The sequence below is a fragment of the Symphalangus syndactylus genome, chromosome 13, assembly GCF_028878055.3.
Source record: "Symphalangus syndactylus isolate Jambi chromosome 13, NHGRI_mSymSyn1-v2.1_pri, whole genome shotgun sequence".
In the NCBI taxonomy this organism is placed as follows: domain Eukaryota; kingdom Metazoa; phylum Chordata; class Mammalia; order Primates; family Hylobatidae; genus Symphalangus; species Symphalangus syndactylus.
The window spans coordinates 108919169-108944253 of NC_072435.2; the positions used below are offsets into that span (position 1 = coordinate 108919169).

The window sequence follows — 25085 nt, forward strand, 5'->3', positions numbered from 1 at the left end:
GCTTGTTTTTTCCTAAGTTGCAGTTTCTTCATCTGTAAAATCAGTATATGATTATCTACAGTCAGAGTCTCAGCCCATGAAATTGAAGGACTTTCTGCATTGAGGATGTGAACCTTTCCTCCGTTCTCACATTCTTCCAGTTCCTCTTAAGGGATGTGAGTTGGTAGTTTGCATTTTCTTAAGTGTTGTAGCAGTTGAGGGACAGTAGTTAACTTCCTTGAGTACCATTCCTGTTGTGTTGCAGGGAGAATTAAAAATCAAGCAGCTCCATCTCCTGCTCATTTTTTTTTTTTTTTGGAGACAGAGTCTCACTCTTGCCCAGGCTGGAGTGCAGAGGCACAATTTTGGCTCACTGCAACCGTGGCTTCCCAGGTTCAAGCGATTCTCCTGCCTCAACTTCCCGAGTAGCTGGGATTACAGGCATCCGCCATCATGCCTGGCTAATTTTTGTATTTTTGTAGAGATGGAGTTTCACCATGTTGGCTAGGCTGGTCTTGAACTTCTGACCTCAGGTGATCCGCCCACTTCAGCCTCCCAAAGTGCTGGGATAACAGGCCTGAGCCACCACTCCTGGCCCCTCCTGCTCATTCTTTAGGGTGGCTTCTTGATTTCCATTTTATTTTCCTTTATTCACAATGCTCCTTTTGGGCTGCCTTCCCTACCAACAGAAAAGGAAACTGAAGCAAAAGGAAGGGAAGGCCGAAAGCAGTGCCTGGCCACTGACTGCATAGGAATTCAGGGCCCTGGAGAAGTGGCAGGCCTAGGCCATCAAGCTCTCTGTGGGATGTAGCTGTTCCCCAGCTGTCAATTCCCCAAGGTGCCCGTGCCTCATGGCCGCCTCACCCCTTGTTGCTCTTCTTCTGAACAAAGCCGCCTGCAGGAGCAGTAGCAGATCCAGGTGCTGGGGCGTGGCCAGTGTTCATAGAAGCCAAGTCCAGCCAGCCCCCACGTGTTTCTGGTTAAGGACTAGAGCGGACCTTTGATCTGTGCTGAGTGGATGCCATCAGCTGACACATCAGTAGCCTTCATGCAGCTTGAGTCTCAAGCCAAACTTGTTCTTCCGAGCACTGGCTTTCTGCTGACCTCTTGCAGGGGAACCAGAGCGCACCAGTGCACAGTGAAAAATGCCTTTAATCTCCATTTGCTCTTCTCCAGCTCCCTTCCCTGTCCCTGGGTGTTTCACAATTAGCATTTCAGATGCTTCCAAGTGAATATGGAACAGATGTTCGCACAGGTGCTGTACTCTTCACTGGGTAAACAGTGGCGTTTGCGTGCCTCTGCATGTGTGTGTGTGTGGGTGTGTGTGTGTGTGTGTGTGTGTGTATGAGACAGCCGGAAGCATAGGGCCTTTCAAATGTTTTTTAAAGCATCTGAAACACTTTACACGTGACAGGTACTCAATAAATAGTTTGTGAGTGAGTGAGCAGTGGCAGGGAAATCCCTTTGTTTCATAATAAACCCAGTGGCGTGGGAGCAGAAGTACAATTCCAAGTTGGGTCTTGAAATTCATGGACTAAAGAAGAAGTCATGTCTTGCCTCACCAAGAAATTACCCGTGGACATCTGGCAAACCATGGGGCATGCTGTAGGGACAAGACACAGTTCTCCATCTCAGGAAGGAGGATTAGACAATAAAAATGACCGTGGCGGCCCCTGGCAATTTAATCTGCCTCACGAACGCGAGCTGGCCATGGCTGCACTGGGAAAAGGAACTTGCGGTTTTGCCCATGCAGAATGTTTGCAGATGGGTTAGGGAGTTAGCCAGGACTGACCTCCTTGGCTGTGTCTTTCCAAGTAGCACACCTGGTCAGGTTGCTCCACACCATTAGTCCCCAGTGGCTTAAGTCCAGGCCCTCAGCATGGCTTTCCGCCTGGCCTACACCCCCAGCCTTGCGGAAACAGTGGAGGGAAAGGTGAAGGCTTGGCTGCCCGTCGTTTCCTCCCTCTGTGACCTTGGGCAAGTCACTCAGCTTCTCTGGGCCTTAGTTTCCCCCTCTGTAAACTGGGGATAATAATCAAGTCTTATTTGTAGGGCCTTTGTACGCTTAGAAGAATTAATTAACGTAAAGCCCTTACGACCGTGTCTGGTGTGTGGTAAGTACTGAGTGCGAGCTGTGGCTGTTACCTTTGCCCACTGCGTCATCCTGGTCACTGGTCTCTGGCACTTTAAGCTTCAGAATTACAGAACCCTCTGCAGTTTCCCAGACATGCCCTGCTGTTCAAGTCTCTGTGCTCTCTGAATGACCATCCTTGTTTCTGGAATGTGCCACTCACCCCATCCCCGTCCACACTGTAAATACCTCCTCATCCCTCATCCTTGAAATGCCAGCCCTGGCATCCCCCTGAGTTCCTCCCTGCCACTGGCCACCAGCCCCCACGGAGGGCCCTTGTCATCCCAGCCGGTTTTAGATCTCAGTGCACCAGAGTCACGATCCTTCATCACCTACTGATGGAGAGTTCCATGAGAGCGAGGGCCATGGTTTCACCTTTTCTAATCCAACACCTAGCACAATGCCTGGTATACGGTAAGTGCTAAATAAATGTCTCCTCAAATTAAACCATATGTGTTTGCATATAGGTGGTCAGTCTTTTAAAACTACATCTGGCCGGGTGCGGTGCCTCACACCTGTAGTCCCAGCATTTTGGGAGGCTGAGGTGGGATCACTTGATGTCAGGAGTTCAAGACCAGCCTGGCCAACATGGTGAAACCCCGTCTCTACTAAAAATACAAAAATTAGCTGGGCCTGATGGCGGGCGCCTGTAGTCCCAGCTATTCAGGAGACTGAGGCACAAGAATCACTTGAACCCAGGAGATGGAGGTTGCAGTGAGCCGAAATCGTGCCATTGCACTCTAGCCTGGACGACAGAGCGGGACTCTGTCTCAAAAAAAAAAAAAAAAATACTACATCCTCCCTTTTTCTCCCCAAAATTACCATGTGATTTATTAAGACTAGAGGCCGGGCACAGACTCATGCCTGTAATCCCACTCCATGGGAAAGCATGGCTCATCCCTATAATCCCAGCACTTTGGGAGGCTGAGGTGGGTGGATCACCTGAGGTCAGGATTTTGAGACCAGCCTGGCCAACTTTGTGAACCCTGTCTCTACTAAAAATACAAAAAATTAGCTGGGTGTGGTGGCGGGTGCCTATAATCCCAGCTACTCAGGAGGCTGAGGCAGGAGAATCACTTGAACTTGAGAGGTGGAGGTTGCAGTGAGCCGAGATTGTGCCACTGCACTCCAGCCTGAGCAACAAGAGTGAGACTCCATCTCAAAAAAAAATTAAAAATAAAAATAAAAAAATAAAAAATAAAAAAAGATTAGAAAGGTGTTCTCAAGGCAATGTTTGCAACCTTAGGATGTCTGCTGTGTGTTCCTCATGTGGACAGTTAGGAAGTGGGCACCTCAAGCTGCAGTCACTGCCCCCGATGATTTTGATGTGCTCATTTCCCAGCCCCTCTCCCTGCCTACATTCTCCTCTGTCCCCTAACTCCCAAGAGCCTGTTTCTGATATGCACCCCTCCTGCCTTTCCATGTCTTTCACACTCCGTTTATAGAACTGCTCTCCACTTCCTTGCCCCATCCCCTGCCAGTTCCAGGCTCCCTGGGCCTGGCCTCATGGATGACAGTGAATCCCTCTGGACTTGGCCACTTAGGTCCCTGTCAGGTGGCCGGAAACAGAGTTGGAGGAGACACAGGGCATTATCCTGACCACTTTCACACCAGAGTCCCTCCCTCTAGAACAGGGCTTGACCCGTGGTACTGCCCCGTTGAGCCTTTCTTTTTCCCTTTCCTCCTTTGGCTTAAGCCTTTGGCAGGACAGATTTTGGGCTGGAGGCCAGCAATTCAACTGGGAGGGCTCTGTGCCAGTTCTTGCCTTTCTGGAGGTTGGTACATTTGCCCAGGGCTCTGCTTGGGTTTGGAGCCTTTGCTAACGTGTGTCGATAATGCGGGTCCATCTTCCACACCATCTTGCAACCAATTATCAGAAAGAGAAGTCCTGAGCAGGGGGATGTGCATTTTGCTTTCTTTCGGCGTAGCATCTCATGCTAGATTTTTATCTGGGGGCCTTTGAAGAGCCAGCCGGCACAGAAGCACGGTGGCGACGCTGTGCCTGGAAAACTCATCAGTGTCACTCTGGTTTATTTTCCTCTCCTCTTTGAGCTCTTTCCCATGGAGTGGGGCTCTCAGTGACAACTGGCAAGCGGCGGGGCGGTTGCTCATTGTCATTCTGGTAGGCGCTGGTTTCCGGAGGGCTCCGAGTGCTTTGTGGGTATTTGCATTTGTTTCTGTGATGCCCGGAGCACGGTCGGCACCGATCCCAGTTTCTGGATGAAGAAACTGAGACTCTGGGGATTAAGATCGTGAACTACGGGGAGGGGAGGAGGCATAGCTGGAGTGAACTTGGGTGTCCAGGGTTCCGTTTCGTCTCGCCGAGGATGTGCGAGGGTGTGTGTATGTGTACATTTGAGAATGTGTGAGGTTGTATGTGTTTAAGAAAATGAGAATGAGGCTGGGCACAGTGGCTCATGCCTGTAATCTCAACACTTTGGGAGGCTGAGCTGGGTGGATGGACTTGAGCCCAGGAGTTCAAGACCAGACTGGGGAACGTGGTGATGAAACCCTGTATCTACAAAAAAATACAAAAAATTAGCAGGGCATGGCGATGCATGCCTGTAGAGGTTGAGGTGGAAGGATTGCTTGAACCCAGGAGATAAAGGCTGCAGTGAGCCATGATCGCACCACTGCACTCCAGCCTGGGCAACAGAGTGAGACCCTGTCTCCAAAAAAAGAAAGAAAGAAAATAAAAAGGAGAGAGTTTAGAAAAGGAGTAGGCCCCTCTGTGTCACCCTTCCTGAGAACAGTCATTCTCTGCCTTTTCTGATCAGAGCCAGGAGGGGCCCTTTTATCCAAAGCAATCTCTGGCCCAGGCACCAAAGAAAGGCCCCAGTAGTTTACGTAGCCCAGGCTGCCCCCTGCGCCTGCTGGGTGGGGGGTGGGTCGTGGAAGCCTTCCCCTCCTGCCTACTCTTTCCTGCTCCTCCCCAGTGCATCTTTATAGCTGGCATATGGAAACTGTTTCTATTTATTTGGCACCACCAGGACGATGCTGCATACTGTGCTCCAGCAAACAGAAACCTTGGATTCCCCGCAGGGTCATTTCCGATGTGGCGTGCAAAGCAGCCAGCTGTTTCGGGGGAGCGTCTGGGCCCTGTGACATCAGCATGGGGGAGTGTTAACCATGTGTGCAAACAGGTCATTCTGGTTTGTCTGCCTGTCCTCTGCACCGGGATATCTCTCCTGCTTTGAGTCAGAGTTTGCGTCGTTTTGTATTCTCATGCCTGTCAGTTCAGCTGTTTCTTTCCACTCCTTCCCCTCCTCTGAGTGGTTTTACATTCTGTCCTCCGGGCTGATTGCCAGGATTCAGGGAGGGAAGTTAAGGGGCTGGTGCCACATAAATCTTTAGTGGCCAAAGTCTGTGGGCCTGAAAGGCTGCGCCTGTCCTCTTGGTCTGGTTTTCCCAAGAGAGCTGTCTGCCCAGGGCACCAGAAGGGCAGGACAAAATGTTTCCCTTCGTGGAACTTTCCCCAGAGGCCCAGAACAGAGATGCAGAATACAGTCTTCCTGGTTGCCAAGAGTGTTCCTGGTCAGCCTCCTCTGGTCCTTTCTGAAACCTGCGTGTGGAGCTTGCTGGCTGCGGAAGCCAGGGAGACTGCAAATCCTGCCCGCCTGCCCACGCTGCTGCTCATCTCCCTCCCTCCCTCCCGTGTCCGGCCCGGTTGCCTCCCAGGAAAGGTAAACATGCAGAGGCAAGGGCTAGCTGCCGGCCTTCTGGAGGAGGCAGTGGAGGGCCAGCTCCCTGACAGCCCGGTGGTGAGGTCGTCCTGTCTTCTCAAGCTGGGCCCCTGCAGCGTGCCCCAGTCCCTGCCTTTCCGGCTGGCCTGGAAGAACTCGTTCTGCTCTGGGCAAGAACAGTGCCAAGGTCAGAGGCCAAAGGTGTTGCTTCTTCCGTGGTCCGTAATAAGCACCAGTTGTAGAGGGCCGGCCCCGGCACACAGAGGAAGGGGCTGGACTGAGGTGACTGGGGTCATGCGGGGTGATGCGGTCGCTTTGTTGGCTAGGATGCTTCCTGTGCTTTCTGTGTCTGGTACTCCAAAGATGCGAGTGCCAGTCATTGACCTGGAGGTTCTGCCCAGGGTCTGTGGGCAGTAGGAGGTCAGAGCAAGGCACCAGGCCACTAGAGCAGGTGGGTGCAAACAACTGTTGGCATTCGAGGCTGCCCAGGTAGAGGTCCTGGAGCAAACCCAGTGGGCATGATGGGCTTCAATGGGGCAGACTGTCCTCTAGCTTCACACACAGTGCTGATGTCTCAGGGCAGCTGGGGGCCCCTGCACACCCTCTTACTTCCCACGCAGAGGGTATTCATTTCGAGGAAGCTGGGCCTGCTGGGATTGGTTCTCCAGCAGGCAGGGGCTCATTCTCCCAGACACCACTCCATCTGCACTCACAGGCTCACACCCTGACTCACCAGGACTTGGCTATCAGCCCTGTCCCCTTTGATCTGCCCCTTCTGCCCCCTGCCTTCCCGCTTTCTGGGCCTGAAATGTCCTCAGAAAGCTGCCGAGCCTTCGAGCATACCTTCTGCGGGAACAATGCAGCACTCAGGGTGGGAGCATTTCCTTGCCTCTCCTGCCACTTCTGTAACCTCTTAAGTGGGGAAGAGGTTTAGACAGCAGACAGGGCAGGGGATTAGTACTCCACAAGGTGGCCCAGCCCTACCCGGCCCCTGCTGTGCCCTGGTCTTGGCTGGCACAGCTGCACTGCTGCGTGAAGGCCATGTACAAAAGGAACAGAATGGAACTGTGGCTCCTTGCCTTCCATTTGCACCCTTTCTATAATCCCTAAATATGTACCCCCGTCACTCGTGCCTTGGTGTGAAGGAGGCCCTTTGCGATCACCTGTGGCTTTCTTGAAAAGTCCCTGAGTGGCCAGTGTCACCCCAGGCCTTCCATCCCTCTCTCCGTGTGGAGAAATGAGCGATCGTGCTTTGCCTTTTGGGACCGCATGAGCACGCCAAGTCCTGTTTTCTGAGGTTGAGTGGTTAGAAGCACAGAACAAAGTCTGCCCTGGGAGGGGGAGAATTCGCTGTTCTTTCACCTTAGCTCTTGAGTCTTATTCTCCCCTTTCGCTTTCAAGGTTCTACTCTGAATTACTCTTACGCAAAATAGACCCTCTTCCGCAGATCCTTAAAAGAAAGGTTTTTACAAATACAAACTTACCACATCACACCCCTTCCTAACACCCTTTTGTAGAGTGCAGCGCTGCCCACTGCACCCCGGGTGGAGCCTGCCCTCTTGCCTGAGGCCTGCCAGGCCCCACGGATGGCTCCTTGCTCTCCGCCCTCCAGGCCTTGGCTGTCCTTAAGTGCCCCACAGGGGTGTGTGGAATCTTCAGGGCTAGCAAGACCTATTTCACTTCAGTTCAGACATGTTTGCTGACCACTTACACATTGTATCCAGTGCTGTTCTGGGGCCTGGGAACACCACAGTGACCAAAACAAAAGTCCCTGCCCTCTTGGAGCTGACATTCCAGGCGGGGAAGCAGGCCCACGAGTAGATACCCTGTCAGGTGGTGACAGCCCCAGGGGGAAGCCTCAGCACTTTGAGGGGACAGAGTGATGTGGTCTCACCTTGTAGGGGAGGCCAAGGGTAGCCTCTGATAAAATGTTTGTGGAAATTGGAAGGTGTGAGGAAGCAGCCAAAGATCGGGGAGGCAGAGGCCCCAAGGCAGAGTGTTCCAGGCATGTTTCAGAACAACAAGGAGGTTAGCATGGCGGCAGCAAGGGGCAGGTGGGACGAGGTGAGTTGGAGAGGTTGTGGGTCAGGTTCCACGAGACCCTCTGATCAAGGGAGGCTGGGGCACATTTGGGGCAGAGGAGTGATACCATTTGGCTTAGTGTTCCTGAGGATTATTATTATATTAAACAAAAAAGTTTACCTAAAAACACACACACGCACACACACGATAGAGGATTTCTCTGACTGGTGTCAAGAATAGGCCACAGAGGGTAGAACAGAGAGTAGGGAGACAGAGAAGGGATTGTGCTGGTCTGGGGAGAGCTGGTTTGGGCCACAGTGTGGCAGGGGAGCTGGTGAGAGTGAGGTCTTGTGGGCCAGGTGTAGCACCTATTTGTGGGCCTTTCAGCTGATTGTGGGAGGGGAGGAGCCTCCTGATTCCTGAAGCCCCTCCTGCCCCAAGATTCTCTGTTGGTGCAGCTGTTCCATTCAGCACTGGTATGGCCGGGAGAATGTGGTCTCAGTCACCCCAGGGCCTTCTGTCCCCAGTCACTTGTGGCCCGTAAGAGTGCATCCCAAGAGCCCTGGCCAATGGAGGGACCGTCTGTGCGAGAACCGGCCATGTGTTCTCTTTGATTTGGGTCACAGATGCTAAGCCTGTTACACAGCTGTATGCTGTCCATCAGAAGAGACAGTGGCCAGCGTACCCCACGGCAGACAGTGGGTCAGCAGAGCCACCCCCTACATTTCTCTAGTGAGAGACGAGTGGCAGATGATTGTGTGAAGGAGAGCTCTGGATGGGGAGCCAGGAGGCCTGGGTGCTAGACCTGGGGCTGTAACCAATTGGCCCTATACCATGGGGACATCACGTTCCCTGCCCTCACTTTCCCCATCTCTAAAAGCTGGGCAATGAATTAGGTGGTCTCTAGGATCTGCTCCTGACCTGACAGTCGTTGCTTCTAAGACAGCAGCAGAGTGCCTACAATTCACGCAGGAGAGCTACGCAGCAGCGCTTCCCATACTCTGCAGCAGAGGACCTCTGCTTCCATAAAACACAACAAAAACGAAGTACTAGGAAAAGGAAGTGCCGCACAGTGCCACCTGCAGTGATGGCCTCTACACCCTGGCTCTGGTTCCTGGATGGTTCTCATCCCCGACCATGGCACACCATTCATGGACTGTGCAGATCATGTGGAATAACACCGACCACAGTTAGAGTGGTTCCAAACACAGACCTCATTTATTCTTCAGCTCCGACACTTTCTAAATGTGGGAGCCCCCGGGCAAGCAGACCAATCTCTGTGCTTCCGTCCCATCACCCCTCTTCTGAAATGGGGATACTGATGGTATCCACCTCCTAGGGTTGTTGCGAGGATGAAGTTATTTCACATATAAAGTGCTGAGAGTAGTGCGCCTCACAGAATTTGCTCCCCAAGTGTTTGTGTGTGTTATTTTAGCTAAAGCTGAGCTGCTGAGATTGGGGCTAGATTTGGGGGCTGCAGTTTATTGGGAGGTGGGAGAGGGACGCATGTGCTAAAAAAAAAAAAAGATGCCGTTGCCCTCCCTAAGCAGCAAGGAAGTGTTTGTGGAAGGCTTTTGGTGCCAGCAAGATCTAGGCAGCTGGGCCCTGCTCAGGTTGTGGCACTGCCAGCCCTCTGGGGCAGCTCCGCAGTTTGGAGCTGCTTCTGAAGCCATCTGCACCCACCTGCCTGCTCCCCTTGAAGTCACCACATACCTGTAAACATGTAGATGCCACAAGCTGCAGGGGCAGCTAGTTCAGCTGTTCACTGGCTGGTGAACCTCTTCTCTATTGAAATGTCCATGACCAATAGCTATGGAGCCTCTTTTTGAGGCCACGTGGTGATGGGGTACTCACTGCCTCTGTAGACAGGTGCCCCTGGAGGGCAAGGGCTGCCTAGTTCCTACAGTCCCCATTAAGGGCCCAGCACCTAGGAGCTGACCTTGGGCAGGGACAACCCTGGGAATGTCTGCTAAACAAAGGAGTAGATGAACAGGCCAGTTGTTGGTCTTAGAATATTTTCATTAAGAATTTCCCGGCCAGGCGCAGTGGCTCATGCCTGCAATCCCAGCACTTTGGGAGGCCAAGGCAGTTGGATCACTTGAGGTCAGGAGTTTGAGACCAGCCTAACCAACATGGTGAAACCCCATCTCTTCCAAAAAATACAAAAATTAGCCAGGTGTGGTGGTGCACGCCTGTAGTCCCAGCTACTCGGGAGGCTGAAGCACAAGAATTGCTTGAACCTGAGAAGTAGAGATTGTAGTGAGATGAGATTGCACTGCTGTACTCCAGCCTGGGTGACAGAGCAACTCTGTCTCAAAAAAAAGAAAAAAATACATAAAAATTAAAAAATAAAAATAAAAGAATTCTTTCCGGCCAGGTGCAGTGGCTCACACCTGTAATCCTAGAACTCTGGGAGGGCGAGGCAGGTGGATTGCTTGAGCCCAGAAGTTTGAGACCACCCTGATGAACATGGCGAGGCACCATCTCTACAAAAAAAAAAAAAATTAGCTGGGTGTGGTGGCACATGACTATAGTCCCAGCTACTCTGGAGGCTTAGGTGGGAGGATGGCTTGAGCCTAAGAGGTTGAGGCTGCAGTGAGCCATGATAGTGCCACTGCACTACAGCCTGGGCTCAATAAAAAGAATTATTTCCAAATGGAGGCCAAGGTGAGAGGATCGCCTGAGTCCAGGAATTTGAGTCTAGCTTGGGCAACGTAGTGAGACCCTGTCTCTAAAACTAAAGCCCTCTCTGCCGGTCCATCATTTCTAGTTATTAGAAAGCCCTTTCAGATCTAGCAGAAACACCCTGTGAAGTCCATTCCCGAGTCCTCGTTCCACCATTGGCAGCACTGCCACGTATCTGCCCTCACCCACCAGCCACGTGTAGTCTGTGGCCACAGGGCACACATTTTGTCTCTGTGGTGCTGGCTGTCCCTTGAGGGGGGGGCTCCAGCCAGCTCCCTGCATCCTTGATGCTCCATAGTCACCTGTTGCCTTCGGCAGCCAGCCCGTGAGGCCCAGGCCACAGTCCCCCTGCCTGTTAGGAGTTTGGTACAGGCATAGGGAAAAGGGAGAGGGATGTAGCAGGAGCCAGCTCTAAAGATCCTCTCCCGTTGTTCCAAGGAGTCAGTCTTTTTCTGCAGGCAAGCCATGGAAGGATTTTAAGTAGCGGAGTGACACCATCAGACTTCAGCCTTACCCAATTGATTCATCCTGCCTCAAGGGGTCCGGGTCAGGTGGTCAGGAAAGGCCTGGATAGTGAGAGCGAGTCCAGGTTGCTGCAGGCTTTTAGGTGAAAGACAAGAGGCCGCAAAGACCTATTGAGTAGAGATGAGAGGGAGGAGACCTTTCCAGACCTGGTGAGTTACAGGCCATGAGGAGTGAAAAAGAAGATGGGATTAAGATTTCTGGCTCTGAGGACTGTACTCCCAGGGCAGCCAGAAGCTTGGTCCTTCCTGTCTCAGTGGTCCTTGTGGATTTCAGCTGAATGGAACTGTCGTTTGTGGCTTTGAAGGGTTATATATCGGGGAAGAGAGACTATCTCTCACCCAAACCAGGACACCTAAAGATAGCAAAGGTTACCTGCTCCCAGGAAAAACCTGTTGCTGGGAGTGTCAGTGAGGCTTGTTAGCAAGGAATGGCCTGCACCGTGGGATGCGTCGGGCCACCTGGTCCCAGGGATGCTGCGGTATAAGTGGTAAGGGATACGGGAGCTGTTGAGGAGGACCAGACGTCCTCTCCCCACCAGAAACGGACTGAGAGAGCTCCTGAGCACAAGGAGGAAGCTCCTGTCAATTCAAGGAGATTCCTGTGTGAGAAGAAGGGTGGGAAGGCTCCAAAGGGGGTCTTCATGGCAGCTGCTCACATAGACACTCGCGTCTAGTGTCAGGTGGGAGGGTGGCACTAATGGCTGCTGCCATCTGTGCCAGCTAGCAGCTGCCTGCACCGCTCCATCATTGTTATTTATGTTACCTAGGACTCTTCTGTGTTGCCGGTGCCAGCCCCTGCCAGGGCGTATGGAGGTCGTGGAGGACAGGGCATGGGCTCACGAGGACGCAGCTCCATCCAGCTGCTCGCCTGTGGCTTTTTCTGCTCAGGAGTCACGTTTTGGCTCGGGCTTCCCTGATCCACGTGAGCAGATTGAGGAAGGTGGTTTGACCTTCTCCTGTCTCTGCCTAGGGCTTAGTTCTTTCAGAAATGAGCACTGGGATCAGGGTAGGGAATGCTGCTCTGTTGCTACTGGGAAGAGAAGGGTCAGAATTACCAAGTTCAAACCGCACCCAGATGTCCCACTTCCTACTTGCAACTCCACTGTAGTGATGGAAATGCTAGTGTATTTTTGGTCCTTTTGGCACTAACTACCCTGTCACCCTTTTGGAGTTTCTGATTCTTGAGAGGCAAGTAGTCTACCGATTGGGAGCTGGGCAGCCTAGTTTGGGATCCCAGCCCTGCTTCTCACTAGCAGCATGACCCGGGGAGGCTACTTAGCCTCTGTGCACCTTAGCTTCCTCAAGTCTGAGGTGGGAATAGTAATATTACCTACTTCGGAGGGTTGTTGTAAGAACTAAGTGGGTTAATAGATAGATACAATGTATTTAGATAGGTATCAGTTATCTGTTGATAATAATATTACCTACTTGGCAGGATTGTTGTAAGAACTAAGTAGGTTAATAGATACAGTGTGTTTAGATAGGTGTCAGTTATCTATTGCCCTTGTAACAAATCACTGCCCCAACATAGTGCCTTAAGATAGCAGCATTTATTTTGCTTGAGTTTGCAGTTTGAGCAGGGCTTGGTGGAGTTGCCTTTTTGCTGTTGTATGTAACATCTGTTTGGACAGCTTAACTGGGGCTGGAGGATCTATTTTTGAGATGGCTCTTTGATGTGGCAGAGAAGTTGGTGCTACCCCTTGGCTAAGTGCCCAGCTGGGCTGTGAACTGGGGCCTTGAGTCTTTTCTCTCCACCAGCTGCTTGGGCTTCCTTACAAAATGGTCACTCGGTTCCATAAGTAAGTGCCCCAAGAGAATAAGGTGAAAGTATTTTTATAACCTCAGAAGTCATGAGGTTCCCTGTTCTCTGTTAGTCACAGCAGTCATAAAGGCTTACCTGATTTCAAGAGGAAGAGACACAGCTTCTACCTGTGTGTGGAGAAGTGGCAAGGTTCCAGAAGAGCATAGAAGGTGAAAGATAATGCAGTGGCCACTTATGGAAGATAAATTCTGCCACAGGATAGGTTTTGGCATACAGTAAACCTCACTAAATGTTTGCTACCAGTAGTTTAAAATCATCATCTGCATTCCTCATCCCCGACTCCTCTTCCTTAGAGGGGGTAGTACAGCACAGTGGTTAAGTGCATCTGCTCTGTAGGCAAGCTGCTAGGGGCCAAAGTCTGGCTCAGCCCTTACAGCTGTGTGATCTTGGACAGATTGTTTAACCTCTTGACAAATTTCTTTAAAGATACAAACCACCAAAGCTTTCTCAATAAGAATAGAAAACCTGAGTGGCCCTATATGTACTGAAGAAGGTTAATATGTAATAAAACCTTTTCCAGAAAGAAAACTTCAGGCTCAGATAGCTTTCCTGGTGAACGCTATACATTAGGGAAGAAATAATACCAATTTGACACCTTCCAGAAAATTGAAAAGGAGGAAATATTTTCTAGCCCATTTTATGAGGCCAGCATTACCTTGATACCCAAACCTGCAAAGACCTCACAAGGAAAGAAACCTTGGATCAACATTCTACATGGACGTAGATGCAAAAAATTTAAACAATTTTGCAAATGCAATAATATATAAAAAGGATAATACATCATGACTAGGGGGACTTAGCTCAGGAATGCAGGGTTGGTTTAATGTTCAAAAATCAATCATTGTAATTCACTATATTAACCAAAGGAAAAAGAAAAACCATGTACAGGTTGAATATCCCTTATCCAAAATGCTTGGGGCCAGAAGTATTTCCGATTTTTAATTTTTTTCAGATTTTGGAATATTTGCGTTACACTTACTGGTTGAGTATTTCTAACCTGAAAATCCAGAATGCTCCAGTGAACATTTTCTTTGAGTGTCATGTTGGTGCTTAAAAAGTTTGGAATTTTGGAGCATTTGGATTTCAGATTTTCAGATTAGGGATACTCAAGCTGAAATCATCTCGAAGTAGACACAGAAAGTGTTTGACAAAATCCAACACCCATTCATGGTAAGATCTCACAACAAACTAGGCATAGAAAGGAATTTCCTCAGCCTGATAAAGGATATCTATGAGAAACTTCTAGCTTACATCATACTGAGTGGTGAAAAACTGAATGCTTTTCCCCTAAGATCAGGAATGAGACAAAGATATCCCTTCTCATCACTTTTATTCAATATTGTCAGGGAGGTTCTAAACAGTGCCATAAGGCAAGAAAAACGAAAGGCATCTGGATTAGAAAGGAAGAAGTAAAACTGTCCTTATTCTCAGACAACATGATCTTCTGTATAGAAACGCCCATGACATTTACAAAAGAGGCCACTAGACCTTTTAAGTAAGTTTATCAAGGTTGCAGGATAGAAGGCCAATATATAAAAATCAGTTATATTTCTGTATCCTAACAACAAACAATTGGAAATTGAGATTAAAAGGCAACTTCATTTGCAACAGCATCGGAAATATAAAAGACTTAGTGATAAATCTAACAAAAGATGTGTCAGGTCTGTATACTGAAAGCTATAAAATATTACTAAGAGAAATTTAAAAAGATCAAAATAAACTGAGAGATATACCATATTCATGGGTTTTTAAGATGTCTCCCCAATAGATCTGACATAATTTCAATCAAATCCCAGCAGCCTTTTTTTAAAGTAGAAATTGACTAATTATTGTTATTAATTAATTAATTTTTTTTTTTTGAGACAGAGTCTCAGTCTGTAACCCAAGCTGGAGTGCAGTGGCACAATCTCAGCTCACTGCAACCTCCACCTCCTGGGGTCAAGTGAGTCTCATGCCTCAGCCTCCTGAGTAGCTGGGACTATAGGCACATGCCACCATGCCCAGCTAATTTTTTGTATTTTAGTAGAGACGGGCGGGGTTTCACTGTGTTGCCCAGGGTGGTCTCGAACTCCTAAGCTCAGGTGATCCACCTGCCTTGGCCTCCCCAAGTGCTAGGATTACAGGCATGAGCCACTGCGCCTGGCCTGTTGTTATTATTGAGACAGGATCTTGCTCTGTCACCCAGGCTGGAGTGCAGTCGCTATGATCATAGCTCACTCTAGCCTTGACCTCTCAAGCTCAAGCCATCCTCCCATCTCAGCCTCCTGAGGAGCTGGGACTACAGGTGCAAGCCACCATGCCCAGCTAATTTTTATACTTTTTGTTAGGAGGTCATAGTATGTTACCCAGACTGGTCTTCAACTCCTGACCTCAAGCGATCCATCCACCTCAGCCTCCCAAAGTGCTGGGATTATAGGCACATGCCACCATGCCTGCCTAATTTTTTTACTTAAAAAATTTTTTTTTTTGTAGAGATAGGTTCTCACTATATTCCTCAGGCTGGGTTTCTATTGATTGATTGGTTGATTGATTGGACTCTTGGATTAGGGACAAAAAATTGACTAATTCTAAAGTTTATTCGGAAGTTCAAATTTTTTTACTTTTTAACTTTTTTTTTTTTTTTTTGGTAGAGATAGGGTCTCACTATATTCCCCAGGCTGGGTATGTATGTATGTATGTATTTATTTATTTGGACTCCTGGATTAGGGACAAAGAAATTGACTAATTCTAAAGTTTATATGGAAGTTCAAAAGAACTGGGCTAGCCAAAACAACTTTGAAAAAAAGATGAACAAAGTTGGAGGATTAACACTACCTGATTTTAAGACTTATAAAGCCTCAGTAATCAAGACATCATGGTATTGATGTGAAATCTTTGTTTTTATTTTTCTTTTTTAAAGGCAGTGTCTTTCTATGTTGTCCAGGCTGGCTTTAACTACTGAGCTAAGGTGATCCTCTCGCCTCAGCCTCCTGGGCAACTGGGACTACAGGCTTACACCACTGTGCCTTGATGTAGAATCTTTTTTATTTTAATTTTTTTGTAGAGACAGGATCTCACTGTGTTGCCCAGGCTAGTCTTGAACTCTTGGGCTCAAGTGATCCTCCCCACCTTAGCCTGACGTGAAATCTTTATGACCAGGGGTTAGGCAAAGATTTCTTAGATATGATATCAAAAGTATTAATCCATAAAAAGAACAAATGGATAAGTTGGCCTTCATCAAAATTTGTAAAACTTCTGTTTTAGTGACCTTTGAAAGGCACTGTTAGAAAAGAATGAGAAGACAAACTACAAATGGGAAAATACTTGCAAATCATCATGTATCTGATAGACTCGTATCCAGAGTGTATAAAAGAGTTCTCAATTTAATAATTAAAAAAAACAACAAAAAGGTGAAAGATCTGGACACTTCAAAGAAGATAGACAAATGGTAAATAAACATATGGAAAGATATGCTACATTATTGTTAGGAAAATGCAAATTTCAAGCATGAACATGAAAAACAATGGTATACCACTACCCATCTTTTGAAATGCTTAAAGTTGGCCAGGCGTAGCAGCCCATGCCTGTAATCCCAACACTTTGGGAGGCTGAGGCGGGCAGATCACCTGAGGTTCGGAGTTCAAGGCCAGCCTGACCAACATGGTGAAACCTCATCTCTACTAAAAATATTTAAAAATTAGCCAGGCATGGTGGTGCGTGCCTGTAATCCCAGCTACTCGGGAGGCTGAGGCAGGAGGATCACTTGAACCCAGGAAGTGGAGGTTTCAGTGAGCTGAGATGGTACCACTGCACTCCAGCCTGGGTGACAGAGTGAGACCGTCTCAAAAAAAAAAAAAAAAAATGCTTAAAAAGAGTGAGCACGTCAACAGTTGGTGGAGATGTGGAGGAACTGGAACTCTCATATACTGCTAGTGAGAATGTAAAATGGTACAATCATTTTGGAAAACAGTTTGGCAGTTTTGTAAAAAGTTAAACATGTGATCTAGCTATTTCACCTCTAGCTTTACCAAAAGAAACAAAAAGTGTACGTCCACACAAAGCCCTGAATGAATGTTCATAGCAACTTTGAAATAACCCAAAACTAGAAACAATCTTAACTGTTCATCAACAGGTGAATGGATAAACTGTTGTATATTTATTACTCAGCAAAGAAACAGAATGAACTGTTGGTATACAGTGCAATGTGGATGAGTTTTTAAATAATTATTCTGTGTGAAAGAATCCAAGCAAAAAAAAAAAAAAGAATATATACTGTATTATTCCATTTATATAATACATCATGTAAATGTATATATTATATGTAATAATAGATGCAGATTCATCTAATAGTAACAGAATGCAGCTCAGTGGTTGCCTGGGCATGGATGGGCAAGGAGGCATGGGAGGGTGGTGGATATGTTATCTTGATTGTTGTGATGATTTTACAGATATGCATGTAGACCAGAATGTATCAAACTGTATTCTTAAAATATATACTGTTTATTGTGGCACAACTTAGCGAAACTGTTTTTAAAAATGGGTAGGGTTGGCCAGGCACGATGGCTCACATCTATAATCCCAGATCTTTGGGAGGCCCAGGCAGGTGGATCACTTGAGGTCAGGAGTTCAAGACCAACCTGGCCAACATGCTGAAACCCTGTCTCTACTAAAAATACAAAAATTAGCTGGGCATGGTGATAGGTACCTGTAATCCCAGCTGCTCGGGAGGCTGAGGCAGGAGAATCACTTGAACCTGGGAAGCAGAGATTACAGTGAGCCAAGATCACGCCATTGCATTCCAACCAGGTGACAGAGTGAGACTCCATCTCAAAAAAAGGAAGAAAGAAAAAACAAGGGTGGAGCAGCTGGGTACAGTGGCCCACACCTGTAATCTCAACACTTCGGGAGGCCAAGGCAGAAGAATTGCTTGATTCCAGGAGTTCGAGACCAGCCTGGGCAACAAAAGGAGACTCCATCTCTATAAAGATACAAAAATTAGCCAGGCATGATGGTGCATGCCTGTAGTCCCAGCTGCTCAGGAGGCTGAAGCAGGAGGATCTCTTGAACTCAAGAGTTTAAGACTGCAGTGAGCCGTGCTTGTGCCACTGTACTCCATTCTGGGTGACAGAGTGAGATCTTGTGTCTTAAAAAAAGCAGGGAGCTGGGGAATTAAGTTGCATGTGGCTGGACCTCATTGTTCATGACTGGCAATTCAAGATCAGAAGGACATTTTGCAACCCAGCAGGCCTTTGAGCCCTGTCAGTTTCCTGTCACTTGCATGGTTGTAAGCCTTACACATTTGCTTTCTGCCAACTGTGCAAATCCCAGTATCAAAACATTAGATTTTTTTTTTTTTTTTTTTTTTTTTTTAAAGATGGAGTCTTGCTCTGTCCCCTAGGCTAGAGTAGTGATGCGATTTTGGCTCACTGCAACCTCTGCCTCCCAGGTTCAAGTGATTCTCATGCCTCAGCCTCCTGAGTAGCTGGGATTACAGGCACCTTCCACCACACCTGGCTACTTTTTGTATTTTTAGTAGAGTTGAGGTTTCGTCATGTTGGCCATGCTGGTCTTGAACTCCTGATCTCAGGTGATCCGTCCACCTTGGCCTCCCAAAGTGCTGGGATTATAGGCATGAGCCACCATGCTCAGCCCAAAACATTAGATTCTTTATCTTCCTTCAGGTGGATAATTTACAATGCAGATTTACAGATTTCTCTCAGATTCACTTCTTCCCAATGAATGCGTGATTTCTTGGTGCCATTGTTTACTGTGTGTAAACTACTGAGTCTCAGGATTGTGACAAACCCAATGCAGACTCAAATGGGATCTCTTTATCAGCTTGGATTTTGGAAATTTAGGGGTAGATTTCAGGCATAGCTGGATTCCAGAGGTGCAGCTGGTGTTAGTGTTATCTCTTGGTTATTGTTTTGTTGTCTGCTGACTTCCTTCTCAGGCAAGTTTTCCCCATGTGGTGGCAGAGGCAGCCGCCAGCAACAACAGGGAAAGAGCCCCTCCTTCCTAATTGGCCCGGGAACAGTTTCAAGTTCAGCTGTCACTGGCCGGACTTGGGTCAGCAGCTATGCCTGAACCAATCCCTGGGCCCAAGGGAGACGAGGGGCTTATTGCCAGGCCCAGGTCACCTGCCTGGGAGCCAGGGGTGGAGTTGGCCAGAGCCAAACAATGTGGACAGAGAGCAAGGAGGGGATGTTCTACAGAGACAGATGGCCCAGTGTTGCTGGGAGAGGAGGGCGTGGCTGTCAGCAGGGAAGAGCAACAGATGGCCCTGCACCAGGGGACAAATCCAGTTGTTTTTAATTTTTAACTAAGTAGAATATTAATATGCTTCCAAAAGTCAAAGGATTCAAAAAGGGTCCGTCTACCCTGTTCCTTATAGCCCTTGTAGGGCGACTGATTTCATTGACTTCTCATTTTTCCTTCCTGTGTTTCTTTTGGTAAAGATAAGTCGATGTATTTATGTTTTCTTGTTTCCTCCCTTTTGTACACATTAGAGAGCATACTATTTGTACTCTTTTGTACTTCCTTTTCTCACTTATCAAGAGAAAAGAAAACATTTGTAACCAGATGTGCTAATTCTTGCCGTTGTCAGTACACGGCATGGAGGTTGATTTGAAGATGACGGGATGTCCATGTGAGCATATGAAGGGACTGCCAGGCTTTTCTTCTGCCGAACGGTGTCTTTATGCTCTTAAGCCTGGATGCCAAGTGAATCTCTCTCCTCTTCCAATGCAGATGGCGGCAGCTATGCCATCCACGACTCTCAGGCCCCCAGTCTCAGCTCTGGGGGTGAGAGTTCCCCCTCCAGCCCCACACACAACTGGGAGATGAATTACCAAGAGGCAGCAATCTACCTCCAGGTGAGTATCTCCAGTCAGGCCCTGGCGGTTGTCTGCACCTGTGGGTGGGGTGGGGCAGCCAAGACTCCGTTAGGTGCCCAGAAATTCAGTTCCAGCATTGGTTCATGCTGCTGCTGCTCGTGTGTGAGCTTCAGGTTCATAAGATGGGCTGACCTGACCGTGCTCATAGGGGAAAACTGCTGTGCACCAGCTTGTCTTCAGACCCCTGTTTGGGGCTATGCCAACCCCCACAATTCCCAGAGTCTGTCCACTCGGCCTTCCCTGCCACCCTCCCTCTTCTCAGGGCACACTGAGAGGCCACGTTCTCAGGAGGGAATTCTTTACATACTGAATGCTCTAGCTTTATTCCTATTTAACTTGTTGCTGCTTTCCTGTTTGCTATTTTAGGAATTTTTTTTTTTTTTTTTTTAAATATTTTTGGCCAGGCGTGGTCGCTTATTATGCCTGTAATCCCAGCACTTTAGGAGGCCAAGGTGGGCAGATCACTTGAGATCAGGAGTTCGAGACCAGCCTGGCCAACATAGTGAAACCCTGTCTCTACTAAAAATACGAAAAATTAGCTGGGCGTGGTGGTGGGTGCCTGTAATCCCAGCTACTCGGGAGGCTGAGACAGGAGAATCGCATGAGATGGAGGTTGCAGTGAGCCGAGATCACACCACTGCACTCCAGCCTGGGTGACAATGTCTCCAAAAAAAAAAAAAAATTTGTATTTTTGTGTGAAAGTAATACATGCTTATTATGATAAATTTAGATACAAAGAGGAATGAAGAAACATTCACCTAAGGCAGTCACTGTCAACATTATTTCCTTTCAGGTTTAAAAAAATGTATTATAAGAATAATATATCTGTTTTCCAAAAAAGTCATATGGTATGTGCAATTTTATAGTCTGCTTTTTTTTTCATAGCATAAGCTTTTTTTTTTTTTTCTTTTTTTGGAGACAGTCTCACTCCATCACCCAGGCTGGAGTTGAATTGCAGTGGCTTGATCTCGGCTCACTGCAACCTCTGCCTCCCGGGTTCAAGCGATTCTCCTGCCTCAGCCTCCGGAGTAGCTGGGACCACAGGCACATGCCACCATGCCCGGCTAATTTTTGTATTTTTAGTAGAAATGGGGTTTTGCCATGTTGGCCAGGCTGGTCTCAAACTCTTGACCTCAGGTGATCCGCCCACCTCAGCCTCCCAAAGTGCTGGGGTTACAGGCATGAGCCACCATACCTGGCTATTTAAATAGCTTTAAATTATATCAGGTAAATTATCCTAATTTACTTAACCTGATAATCTTGAATACTTTCCCTTATTGTAAATTATAGTCCAAGGACAATCTATACATAGCACCCCCACCCCCTTACATCTAGGATTATTTTACTAGGAAAGTAAAAGAAATGGAAATTCTAAGAAATGGAATTACCGGATAGAAGGAATCAACAATTTTTAGGGCCTTGATGTTCAGCATGGAATCCTCTCCACAGGAAGTATTTCCTCTTTACTGACGGCCCCACTGGCGGTGACATTTTAACCTTAATCTTGCCAATCTTGTCACTGTAAGATTTCAGTTTCTGGTTTGCATTGAGTAACAGTTTGGATGAGGAAATAGACTTTTTCTTAAATGCATTCGAATCATAATTTTCCCTAATCTTTCTTATGTGAAGCAGCTCTCCACTGCAAGTATTTGTTTTGTCATTTAAAAAGGATTTAGTGAAATTCAAGCCTGGGCAACATGGCAGAACTCATCTCTGGAAAAAATACAAAAATTAGCCAGGCGTAGCATGTGTACCCTCTAGTCCCAGCCGCTTGTGAGACTGAGGTGAAGGGATCGCCTGAGTCCGGGAAGTTGAGGCTCCAGTGAGCCGTGTTTGTGTCACTGCACTTCAGCCTGGGTGACAAAATGAGACCCTGTCTAAAAAAAAAAAAAAAAAAAGATTTAATGAAATTTAGACATTTGTTTGATGGTTGTTCAATCATCTGTTTCTCATATGTTCATGCAGCATCATATACACCTAAATGATCATATTTTCTTTCAAATTAAGGCAACAGAATGTTTTAGGGAAATTGTCCCAAGCGCAGGCATACTTGTTAATGATCTAGCAGGGACATCTTATGCACATCGCCTTCTCCGAGGCTGGATAAGAGCGTGGGATAGGTCAGAACACAGACTCAGAATGGTTGAAGCCCTGAGGATCCTGATCATTCCTTCCTTTCCTAAGCAGGTGAGGACATTGGTAATGAAAATAGGAACTTAAGGGGGCACCTGCTAATCTTTGTAACAAGCCTCTGAGGCTGTAGTGATCATCTCCCACTTTACAGGTGTGGCGACTGAGACTCAGAGGGGCCAAATGATGCCCAAGGCCACCCAGCTAGGGAGTTGCAGAGCTCCACATTTAAACTGTTTAGCCTCCAGATGATGTTTTTTATTCTGTGTGCTGTTGCATCACTTATGAACTGACCTTGTGCATCTCCTTGAAAATGGGCCATGTATTTGTGGGAAAAAGCAGTTATGGAACAGCTGGTGTTGTATGATCATTTTAAGTTGATGTCATACAGCAGCATGTGCATGTGAGTATGTATGTGTACGGATATCCATACGTATCTCGAAAGTTGTTTAAATATTAAAGGTGATTATCTCTGGCTGATGGAATTTTTACTACCTTACAAATTTATATTGTTTAAATTATTTTACCAAAAATGCATTATTTTTTAAAAATTAAAGAAAAACTTGGATTTCACAGTCATTCACGGCTGTTCCTAGAGGATGAGATGGCCTCTTTTTCTTGAGACAGACTCTCACTCCGTTGCCCGGGCTGGAGTATAGTGGTGCGATCTCGGCTCGCTGCAACCTCCTCCCAGGTTCAGGCGATTCTCCTGCCTCAGCCGCCCAGGTAGCTGGGATTACAGGCACCTGCCGCCACACCCGACTAATTTTTGTATTTTTAGTAGAGATGGGGTTTCACCATGTTGGTCAGGTTGGTCTCAAACTTCTGACCTCAAGTGATGCACCTGCTTAAGCCTCCCAAAGTGCTGGGATTACAGGCGTGACCCTCTGTGCCCGGCTCAAGATGGCCTGCCTTTTCACGCTTGCAGCCAGGCTGCGGGTCCTGCAGTGAGCCAGGTTGCTGGTGTGCATGGATAATTGGCCCTCGCTGCTTTGAGGGTGTCTGATGCCTGCAGTTTCCTCTCTTCCCACATTTTACCTGTTAACTCACTCATCCTCTGGAGCCATGTGCTCAGCAGTCCTGGCGCCTTTTAAACAGTACTCATTTCTGTGTGGACTTGGACCCCATTTCTGTGTGGACTTGGACCCCAGGGAGCGGAGAGCAAAGGCCTAGAAATCGCTACAACTGGCCTTCCTTATTTTTCCAAATCTAGTTTATGATCAGCAGCCAGGAAACAGGGCCGATGTTCTCTGGGGTTTTCATCAGAATCCAGTGCCATGGGTGATATTTCCATCTGTTGGTGGAGACCTCATTACCCCCATCTCTTCTGGGACAATTCCAAGTCCTAGAGTTAAAATCTGAGCCCCCATGTCAATGGTTCTTCTAGCGAGACCTTCATTCCTGGCTATTTGTTGGAAGAAATTGCCCAAGAAATACATTTTTTTTTTTTTAGTTATTGAAACCAGAAGCTTCCCAGACCACTGTGTGTGGCCCCCTGCCCCACTGCTGTGGTCATGGAGGTGGTAGTGAAAACCACAGCCCTGCACAGAGCACAGAACTGTGTTCAACTTACTAACTCTGTTGACTGCCAAGGTGTTTGCTCCCTTTGACATGCCTGCCCCTGCCAGATTTACTGCTGGGTCTGTGGTTTGTCTCAATTTTTTGCTAATGAGGGGAGCAGTTTATCCAGCTTCAGGGAAGTAACTCACTCACAGTCACTCTGCAAACTGCAGGCAAGGCCTTTCCCAGAATAAGTTTGTGAGAACAGGCCGAGCATGGTGGCTCACACCTGTAATCCCAGCACTTTGGGAGGCTGAAGTGGGTGGATTACTTGAGCTCAGGAGTTCGAGACCAGCCTGAGCAACATGGTGAAATACCATCTCTACTAAAAATACAAAAATTAGCCAGGTGTGGTGGTGCGCACCTGTCATTTCAGCTACCCGGGAGGCTGAGGCAAGAGAATTGCTTGAATCCAGGAGGTGGAGGTTGCAGTGAGCCAAGATTGCACCACTGCACTCCAGCCTGGGTGACAGAGCAAGAGCTCTGTCTCAAAAAAAAGAAAAAAAAGTTGTTACATAACATATAAATATATCAAAATATCACATTGTACCCCATACACAATTATTATTTGTCAATTAAAACAAAGTAGGGTATGGGGAATCCTGAATTAAGTAAATGTATAGTAGCAATAAGCCACTGTGCAGCTCTTTTTATTTTTTTGGAGACAAGGGCCCAGGCTGGAGTATAGTGGTACAATCTTGGCTCACTGCAACCTCCACCTCCCGAGTTCAAGTGATTCCCCTGCCTCAGCCTCCCAAGTAGCTGGGACTACAGGCGCATGCCACCATACCCAGCTAATTTTTGTATTTTTAGTAGAGACGAGGTTTCACCATGTTGGCCAGGCCGGTCTCGAACTCCTGACCTCAGGTGATCCACCGGCCTCAGCCTCCCAAAGTGCTGGGATTACAGGCATGAGCCACTGCACCTGTTCTGGGTAGCTCTTGATGGGTGTTAAAGGGTCTGACTAGGCAGGGTTATTGGCTTCTTTTTTTCTGGTAATGTTCATATAACTTGCGATAATAGCAGATACCTGTAGTGAGCTGACTGTGTGGCAGACACCACCCTAAGTGCCTCACAAATGTCCTCACCTTTCCTCTTCACAACAGCTCCAGGAGGAAGCACTAATGTTAGTGCCTTTATCGTTGAAGAAGCTCAGCCTCAAGGGTGAAGGAACCTTCCCAACATTCCTCAGGGAAGGAGTAGAAAGCCAGGGTTCAGCTCGTGTGGTTCCTCCCAGGCCTCTGAGCTCTTTACGCTCTGCTGGGCACTCCTAGAGGGAGAACTTGGCCTCTGAGGGGATTGGACATGCCTGTTTCTCTTTACCTCCTCTCAGGACCTTTTTTCTTTTTCTTTCTTTTTTTCTTTTCTATTTTTTTTTTTTTTGAGACCAGGTCTTGCTCTGTGGTCCAGGCTGGAGTGAAGTGGCACGATCTTGGCTCACTGCAGCTTTGACCTCCTGGGCTCAAGTGATTCTCCCACCTCAGCCTCTCAAGTGGCTGGCACCAGGGGTCTCACCATGTTGCCCAGGCTGGTCTCAAACTCATGGGCTCAAGCGATCCTCCTGCCTCGGCCTCCCAAAGTGCTGGGATTACAGGCATGAACCACCGCACCCAGCCCCCTCCTCTTTTTTAAGAGATGGCGTCTTGCTGTGTTGCCCAGGCTAGACTTCAAGTC

General features: G+C 47.8%; 1 protein-coding gene across 5 annotated transcripts in view; it reads left to right on the forward strand.

Moving 5' to 3' along the window:
- TPCN1 (two pore segment channel 1) overlaps positions 1-25085 on the forward strand; it is a 77318-nt gene that overhangs the window by 19081 nt on the left and 33152 nt on the right. For all 5 annotated transcript variants that reach the window (XM_055238295.2, XM_063614535.1, XM_055238298.2 and 2 more), the window contains one exon: positions 19576-19700. In XM_055238295.2, coding sequence (XP_055094270.1) covers positions 19576-19700 — 125 coding nt within the window. The remainder of the gene's footprint in view (positions 1-19575; positions 19701-25085) is intronic.